This window comes from Lactuca serriola, chromosome 6, assembly GCF_051521515.1.
Source record: "Lactuca serriola cultivar US96UC23 chromosome 6, Lser_US96UC23_V15, whole genome shotgun sequence".
Lineage (NCBI taxonomy): Eukaryota > Viridiplantae > Streptophyta > Magnoliopsida > Asterales > Asteraceae > Lactuca > Lactuca serriola.
Genome location: NC_136413.1, coordinates 29,961,400 through 29,971,320, shown reverse-complemented (window position 1 = coordinate 29,971,320; position 9,921 = coordinate 29,961,400). Strand labels below are relative to the sequence as shown.

The following is a 9,921-nucleotide window of genomic DNA, read 5'->3' as shown; positions in this document are numbered from 1 at the left end:
AGGTGTCGATAAACTCCACCAACTACAAAGGAGATGCAATAGATCAAGCGAAAAGTGACGTTCAAGGAAAAGATGACAAACGCTCTTCACCTCATTCTCGCATATAGGGCATACAAACGAATTAATCTTCAACCCTTTATAAGAAAGATTAAACCTAATAGGAATTTTGTTCAACAAAAAACGCCACACAAAAACATTTACTTTTATCGGAACGAGACGACACCATCCTGTGAAAAAAGTACATTAAAGAAGAAGTTTTTTTTATCAATGTGTGATCTAGCTGATCCTACTGAAAAACTTCCTATGTCATCAAGCTAGAGACCAAATCAATCTGTCAGGAGGAGAAGAAAGTAGGATCGAAGAAAGTAAAGAGCAAAAATCGACCCATTGCTCCTCCTTAACACCTCCTCTCGATCTTCTTCTAAAAGAAGTGTGTCACCCTAGTTGTTGCAGTTTCAAGGAAACTGTAATTTGCTTATCCACTTCTAGAGCATATAACCCATTAAATGATATCTTCAACGGACCATTCATCCAATTTTCCTCCCAAAAAGAGGTAAATTGGCCATTTCCAACCACCCTTTTGCAAAAAGACAACAAATCAACACCTTTATCACGTAAGGAATCAACAACCTTAATGATACAAACCCAAATAGAATTGCTAATATTTCTTGGTAAAGTATACCCAATGAAACCATGATTACCATGAATTTCTTTAATCACCTTCACCCAAAGAGCATTTGGAAGATAAAGGAAGCGTCGGACCCATTTAAAAAGAAGAGAATGATTGAGAGCAAAAAGACTATTAATCACAAGACCACCATATTGCTTATGAGCCAAAGTATACTTCGATTTCACCCAAGTCATTTTGCGTTCTCCCAAATCAGCCCCCAAGAAAAAAGAAATTCTAAAAGATTCCAAACGATTCACCACGGTCTCTGGGGCTCTAAAAAGAGACATAAAGTATGTCGGGACCGCACCCAAAACTGATTTAATTAACATCAATCTACCTTATACTAAAAGATTTTTAGCCTTCCAATTAGAAAGTTTAGAAGTAACTTTTCTAATCGTAATATCCCAAGAATCGAAACGAGACATATTACCTCCCACCATAATACCTAAATAAGTGAACAAAGCTTTACAAGGAATGTAACCAATAAAGGATACCACATCCTCAACAACGGAATATTGAACTCCAAAGCCCATGAGATTACTTTTATGAATACTAATCCTAAGACCCAAAATCAAGGAAAAAACACTAAAGAAGCATGACAACAGCCACCATATTCTCCTTAGATCAATGACCAATAAATATAAGATGATCTACATAAAACAAATGTGGGATGGGAACATGAAACCCACTTCCAATATGAAGAGATGTAAACAAACTCTCGACCAATAATTCTCTGAAAAGCAACATGGAGAGATTCCATTACAAGAACAAATAAAAAAGGAAACAAAGGATCTACCTGACATAGGCCTCGATAAAATCTGAATTCTGAGGTAGGAACCCCATTCACCAAAATAGAACCCATAGAAGAAATTAAGTAGCCTCGAATCCAACTTCTCCACTTTGCCCCAAAACCGAATCATCCCAACAAACAAAATCATAAGCCTTTTGATAATCAACCTTGAGAACCATAGCTTGATGTTTATGAGCCTTACACCATGAAAAAACTTCATTAAGAATCAAAGGGTCATCTAAAATTTGTCTACCTTTTATAAAAGCAGATTATTCAGGGCTAACAATAGAATAAATAACCAATGCAATTCTATTAACAGAAATCTTACCAATAATGTTATATTGGTAGCCAATTAGACTAATAGGGTGCAAATATGTAACCAAATTAGCATCATGAACTTTAGGGATTAAAGCAATGAAAGAGGGATTGCAACGATTATGGAAAGAACCATAAGAAAAAAAATTCCACCATAGCAAAAATGACATCCTCTTTAATAATGTAACACCCTATTCGGAATCATTTTGTGATTCAGGGTCATGGGCCGAAATTCGATTGTGTAAGGGCTTTAGGCCTTAAGAAGGTGATTTTTAAACCTTTTGGAAGAAGTAATGATGGTTATGAGATCTAAACCTTCGAATTGTGTTTTGGAGTTAAAGGGTAAAACGGGAAAAGTCATAGGTCGGGTTCTTGCATGAAATATGGATTTTTGTTCGAGAGGTTTCTAGTCCAAGATATTTAGATAATATTGTATAGCTCTTCAATACCTTTTCGTGGATATAAAGATCGTCGAAAACGGAGTTGGAACGAAGAACTTATGATAGTTTGAAGTTAGGGCAGTTCTGGGGCTGAGTTGCGTACGCTGGCATACTGAAAGTGTACGCTCGGCCTACTAGGGCATCCATAGTATGTTGGGCGTAATTTGAGTACGTTGGGCGTACGTGATCGGTTACTAAACCTTATTTTCGTGGTTTGAACCCTATTTAAGATCCTTAACTTCCCCAAACTCATTCCATTCTCAGCCCCCACCTCTCCAACACCCTCTCTTGTAACCCTAACCCTAGATTGAGCGTTATGAGCAAAAAGAAGGTGTTTTTAAGTGCTTTTGAGCATTCTTGGTGCACATTGGAGAAGAAGGAACTCATTGAAGAAGTGTGAGTTGCATTGGAGCTTGTAGATCCAAACTTTATTCACCATGATCTTTCTTGTAGAGGTATAAAGTTTGGATCTTGATGATGAAATTATTAGATCTAGTTAGTTTTGGGAGTTATGAGCTTTTGGTCAATTTAAGTGCATAAAGTTTAGATCTTGAAAGTTTGTGACCTTGTTATGGATAAAGTTGGAAACATTATCCATCTAAACATCATTTTGGTTTCAGATCTGAAGGTTGGAGACTTGTACTTAATGGATTAAGTTGAAAAAGATGCACTTTTGGGTCCCTTTGAGAATTAAAGACTAGATCTTGTTTTTTGGGACCATTCTAATGGATAAAGTTGGAAAATTTATCCATTATGGAATCATTATGAACCATAAAAATTTGGTCATGGCCCTTCTATCCTTTCCATACAAGAGTTATGATGTCTTATTGGGTTAAGAACTTAGGGTATTGTACATTAAGCACTTTATCGCGATGCAAAGTCATAAATTTGGAAACTTTATGACTTAGGACATCATTTTGGGCTTGAACCTGAGTTTTGGACGTAAGGGCTTAATGGAATAAGCTCTTAATGGAGTTATAGGACTGGGTTATGTACGTTGGGCGTACATGGTGGTACGTTGCGCGTACGCGGTCAGCGCCCTGCTTTTGGTCAACATCAGAGTATGCTAGGTGTACTCTCTTGGTATGCAGGACGTACTCCATTGGGAAGGAATATTTACTTTTGGACCTCGACCGTTGACTTTGACCAAGTTTGACCTAAGGGCATTTTGGGTAATTTGATTTATAGTTTGAGATTTGGGTTCATGTTAATTGTATAGGTGACCGGTAGAGATAGCTTTTAGAGTAGTGATTGGCCCTGATGCTGAAGGCACCAATGTCGGCTCATTACTTTGTTATGTAGAATGCTAGTTGTCTCCATGATACTTGCATGAAAGACCAAGATCTGGCCACTAGAAATTGCATGAAAGGATTTGGCCCCTGGCAATTGCATGAAAGACCAGGATCTGGCCCCTGGAAATTGTATGAAAGACCAGGATCTGGCCCCTGGAAATTGTATGAAAGACCAGGATCTGGCCCCTGGCACTTGTATGTAAGATCGGGATTTGGACCTTGGCATTGCAAGGAAAGACCATGGGGGTAGCCCATGGTGCTTGTATGTAAGACCAGGATTTGGCCCTTAGAATTGCAAAGAAAGACCATGGGGTAGCCTATGGCACTTGTATGTTATGGTATGTGGTACTTTGGGGAACTCACTAAGCTTTGTGTTTATGGTTTTGAGTTTATGTTTCTGGTACATCCGGTATTAAGGACAAGGTCCCAGCGTGATGGCACATCATCCCCCAGATTGTATGCTAGTTGTAGGCTTTATGCTTTGGAAAATTTTATTGCATGTATAACTAGAGAAAACTTAGATCCAAAGCATTTAGGATTGCATGTGCACCATAGGAGTGTTATAGTGCATAAAAACCAATAGTGGTTAGCTGACATTATTGGGAGTTTTTCAACAGTTGATGGCAGGGTGAGGTCGGGAACCTAGGAGAGCCTAGGAAGTGCTTTAGTGTGTTGGGTCGTGCTGTTTAGCAGGTACTTGGAGTACCAATTTGAGAAGGTGACTTGGAGGATTCGAGATAACTCTTGACGAAAGTATGGGTAGGTGTGGAAGGTAGTAGTGGGCCCGTACTACTGAAAGAACAGGATCCATACTCAAATCGAGGGGAGTCACGGAGAATCTAGGAAGCTTGTGGGAAAAGGATTCCTTGAGTATGTTTCGATTATTGTATGGTTGCTTTTCATTCTGGTGATGAGCACTCATGAAGGAGGTTCAGGCTCTGGTTCAAGCTCAGGTGCTGGAATTTGTAACATCCATAAATTTCAACCAATTTAAAACATTTTAATCCATTCAAAAACCAATAAGTTAATACAACTTGTTTTTCCAAAACAGTTTTAAACATCAAAGTATCCCCAGAACCAAATCACAAAATCATGAAATATGAGGAGCGGTACGATCACGCCTTTGCCTTGCCACGATCACCTGATGTACTTGAAACAATAAACTGAAACCGTAAGCTCGAAAGATTAGTGAGTTCCCCCAAAATACCCATACACACATAACTATACCCATACAACAATGAACAACATACAATGGGTCCAATCAACCATCCGGTTGAAATACCCCTAGCCCTCAACCATCAGGTTGGAATGCCAACATACTATGAGTCCAATCATCCTACCAGGATGGAATACTCTCGGCCCACAACCATCGGGTTGGAATGCCCGGGCACCTATACATACAACAACCACTACTATGGGTCCAATCATCCCTCATGATGGAATACCCCAGGCCCTCAACCATTGGGGTGGAATGCCAACCTACTACGAGTCCAATCATCCTACCGGGATGGAATACTCCTGGCCCACAACCATTGGGTTGGAATGCCAACATACTATGAGTCCAATCATCCTACCTGGATGGAATACTCCTAGCCCACAACCATTGGGTTGGAATGCCCACATACTAACAAACATGTGCACTTATCAGATAATGACATAATAGTCCATATAACTACGTACTAGGGACCTATCATCCTACCGGGATGGAATAACCTCTACAACTACTCAAACATGCGCACATATCACAGGTAACCTCCTACCAACATACAGACAGTCCGACCAACTACAGGTCACTAAGCATAGCCACATCCAGTCTACCAGGATGCCGATCTAACCAGCCATACTAGCATATAATCATCCATTCTAGCAAAATACCAAACTAACATATCACAATAGCAATTACTCAAATAACAATTCAAAGGGCCGGACTTGGTGCCTTAGACCCTTGGTATAGTGAGGATAACTCACCTTGAACTACTGAAACACTGTTGGTACCCTTCTGGCTGCTATCTGAAAATCCCCACACTGTTGCTCCTCTAGCTCCCCGAACTATCAATGCCACAACAACACTTAGCCCAAAACAATATCCTTCTAAGATTAAATTAACCATTGTACCCTTAACCCAAACTGGTCTATGACTAAGACTCAACACCATAAAATGAAAGGCCCAACACTAGGTAAGCTTCTCATGCCCACTAGTGACCCACTAATCACCCAATTTGCTACATTGGGCCCAATACCTTAATGGGCCTCACCCTAAGCCCAAAATATATTCCTTGGCCCATATAATATGATTTATGATGGCCCACTAAGGCCCAAATACCCAAACATACCCTAAACCATGGCCCAAAAACTCATAATCCATACAGACAGAGTACGCAGGGCGTACCCCCATGTACGCTAAGCGTACAGGCAAAATGGTGAGTACGTTGGGTGTACCTGTTGTAACATCCAAAAATACGACCCAAAATATTTTGTTTTGATAATAATAAAAATCATATACTGATCGTCATATCATAAAAACCATACGTCAAATATCTCAACTCATAATAAAATGTCGTGAAACATCTGTATCAAATCAAACTATGAATCAAAACAAACTCCCAGGATAAAGACTAAAGTTGTGGTGTTTGTGATGCCATCAACCCGAGCTCTTCCCTTTACTTGCGGAAGTACCTGAAACCAAAACTGAAACTGTAAGCACGAAGCTTAGTGATCTCCCCCAAACTACCACATACCATACAATAACATATAAACACGTACTGGGCCTTTCCCACTGCATCGGACCGAAGTCCGGAAACTGCATCGGACCAGAGTCCGGAACTGATTGGGACCTGCATCGGACCGGTATCCGGAACTAGCTGCATCGGACCAAAGTCCGGAACTGACTGCATCGGACCAAAGTACGAAACTAACTGATCATAGCATAGCATAAACACATATCAACTAGCATACCACATATCATCGTAAACACATATACTGCATACTGCATCAGGACGTAGCCCAGAACACATAACACATAAACCCTGCCTGAGCCACAAAGGCATCAAACACACTATCTATTGTGTCAGACCGAAGTTCGGAAACTACTGCTAGCTAATCGGGTCGGCATTATAGCCGTAGACCCGTTCCTACTGGAAGGAAACTCACCTCGTAGTCTAGCTACTGAAAGAGCTGCTCCGAAATCTGTTTGTTGCGGCTCCGGTTTCACCCCGGCTACAATTTCCATAAGTACCCTCAATCAAATACTGATAATCATACTGAGGGTAAAATGACTATTTTACCCCTGGACAAAGTCAACCTATTGGTCAAAGTCAACATTCAGTTGACCTGACTCGTCGAGTTGGGTCACCAACTCGTTGAGTCCTTACTCTTACTTTCTTGCTTCTGCTCGCTACTACTCGTCGAGTTTTGCATAGACTCGACGAGTTCCTCTTCGATACTACTCGTCAATCTGCATCCGACTCGCCGAGTTGTATGAACAACTCGTCGAGTCCTCCTTCAACACATGAATACTCTGATTGTGACTCGCCGAGTTGTATGAACAACTCGTCGAGTCTGTTCTTGAGGCATGAAGATTGCCTTGGACTCGCCGAGTTAGGGCATTGACTCGCCGAGTCCCTTCATGAATGAGTCCGACCTCCGACTCACTGAGTCCACCTAAAGATCACTGGTTCCACTTGGCATGACACATAGAAGGGAAAGAAATCGGGGACTCGCGACTCGACTCACCGAGTCTAAAGAACAACTCGCCGATTCGGTTGCATGCAACACTACCCCGATGATTCTGCTCAAAACCAGTGCATGCAACTTACAGATCTGGGTTCCTAAAGCTTGATTAGCATGTAAAGTTTCCAACTTTATGTGTAGATATGCATCAATACGGGTTTAAAGGCTCAAAATGCACTAAAAGGATAGATCTAGGGTGTTCATGCGAAAAGGGTTCCATAAAGGCAGAAGATCTGAGCTTCTGGAGCTCAAAAATAGATAGATCTGAAGGCTACTAGACAACACATGCTTTCAATGTTACTCCCAAGCCAAAAATGATAAAAACAAGCCCAACAAGAGATCTAATCGAGGAATGAAAAAGGTTTGAGCTTGATACCTCAAAGAAGACTGTGATACCACCACAAACTCGAATCTAACTGCTTCTCTCTTGATTCCTCCTCTTCTCTCCTCTTCCTCTATTCCACAAATGGACCAAAACTTCATCAAGTGAGAAAAATACACCAAAATGATAAGGGTGGCTAGGGTTTTCGTGTGAGGCTCTTATGTGGGTGAGGGAGGCTACTGAATGCCCAAAAGGTCGTTTAAATAGGATACAAACCTGGGAATTTAGGGTTTCATTCAGACCGATGGACTCGCCGAGTCGCCAACTTAAACGTGCTCGAAATCTCGTCTCTACTCGATGAGTCGGGCAACTGACTTGTCGAGTTCTTCTTGAGACTTGAATAAATAATAATATTAAATAACATACCAGAAACAGGGTGTTACACCTGTACGTACGCTCAACGTAACTCCCCTGTTAAGTCCTTTTTCTATTAAGAGCTGAATACCTCGATTCAGAAGCTACCAACTCAGATCCAAGTCTAATTTCACGCCATAAACCATAAAGTCACTGACTTGGTGACTTTATATGGCTCAAACCAACTCAAACTTCCAAAGTGATCTTCTACATCCATAAAGGGAACTAGATCTCATGCATGGTCTTAATAGGACCATCAAAATCGAGACTTTACTGCTCATGGGACATTTTTAGCTCTAAGGGTGGCAATCCCAAGCTTTGGGACGAAGTTACACCATAAGAGTCCAATCTTTGGACCTAAAAAGATCCCAAAGCTCCCCACAACTAGATCTATGCTTCTACAAGGAAAGTTTTGAACTTTATACCTCCAAATAGTTGCAAAAGGTGATGCTATCTTAGATCTACAAGCTCCAGCCACCAAGGTTCCTTCTTTGCCAACCTCTTCTTTCTTCTTATAAGCTTTTCTTTGCCAAAGTAAGCTCCACAAGGTCAAATACACCAAACAATGGAGATGGAATGGTTATCTAGGGTTTTTCAGAGGTTAAGGGAACAGATAAGGAGGCTGGGGTTTATCCCTTATGTTCTTTATATAGTGGTTGGCCCTAAAATTAGGGTTTAATGACTTTAGGTGTACGTTGGGCATATGCGTCATTGCACCCATGACCATTTACTCTGTTACGCTGGGTGTAACCCAGCCTACGCTGGGCGTACCCATGCGTGTCTCAAATTGCATGCTTGGCCTTCCTTGTTATCTTTTTCCATTAAGGGCCATAAATATCAATATCTTCAAAGTGTCATAACTCCTTTATTCTAAGTCCGTTCCCGACGAACTTTATATCCACATAAAGGTGGCGAGAAGCCCTACGCTTCTAGCAACACACCCCAGTCCGAAACCTTCTCGAATGAAACCCATTGCTCGTAAAAGACCGAAACGCCCTTACTCTTGATCTCGAGAATCCATAAATAAATAGTTTTAGAACGGGGCGTTACAGAATTGAACCAATGGATAAGCAGATGTAGGACTTCATCTCGTCAGAGATCACCCACAACATTTTGGAGCAGACTCATATGATCTTTGGTTTGGTCAAGCAAGGGATTATGGAGATTATTGATGAGCGCCTAGGCACGTTACACATGAAGATTTTGGCTATTTTAGGGACTCACACTCTTTCCATCCATAAGTTTTGTGTATGTGGAGTTTCCGAGTTCTTTGGGAAGAAGGACCCCATTGCTAGTAGGAGGTGGTTATGGGACATGGTGAACGCTTTTTGGTCGAGCTTCTTGTTGGATTAGTGTCTAAGTCCATAACTATAATTGGTATGTACTTGACCCGAGAGTAACATGGTCCATTTGGGTTGCATATCATCAAGACAATTTGATAGGATGGACTTTTGAGAATAACTTATTTATGGTTTATTAATATACTATAAGATCTAATATATTAATATGAAATCATATTGTTTAATTAGTATTGATCAAGAATTAATTTGGAATTAATTATGAGAACAAAAAGAGAGTAATTAAATATAAGTGGTTGATTTTTTAAATCATTCATTCTTATAAAGTGGGCTTATGATCCATAGTTCTTCATGTTGGGCTAAACCCATGTGGTAACCCATGGATACTCCATGAAGGTTTTAACCCATGGAGCATGAGGGATATGGAAAGTCATTAGGGTTTACATGGTGTAACCCTAGTTTGCCACACTATATAAGAACCCTTCTAGCTCATGAAATCGACACTTAAGTTGAATACTAGAGGGCTAGCCGATTTGTGTGTGCAAGGTGTCTCTTCTCAAGTTATCCTTTGTTCTAGGTGTGTTGTGATTCCATTTGAGGCATCCATACTATTGGTTCTAAAATATTAAAAGTCCAAGCAACACGCTACAA

At 40.6% G+C, this 9,921-nt stretch overlaps 1 protein-coding gene across 1 annotated transcript; it reads right to left on the bottom strand.

Annotated features, from left to right (window-relative positions):
* Nucleotides 1-435: 435 nt before the first annotated feature.
* LOC145059626 (uncharacterized) lies at nt 436-864 on the bottom strand. The gene has a single exon (XM_079007444.1). The coding sequence runs from the start codon at nt 862-864 to the stop codon at nt 436-438; it is 429 nt and encodes a 142-aa protein (XP_078863570.1).
* Nucleotides 865-9,921: the final 9,057 nt, after the last annotated feature.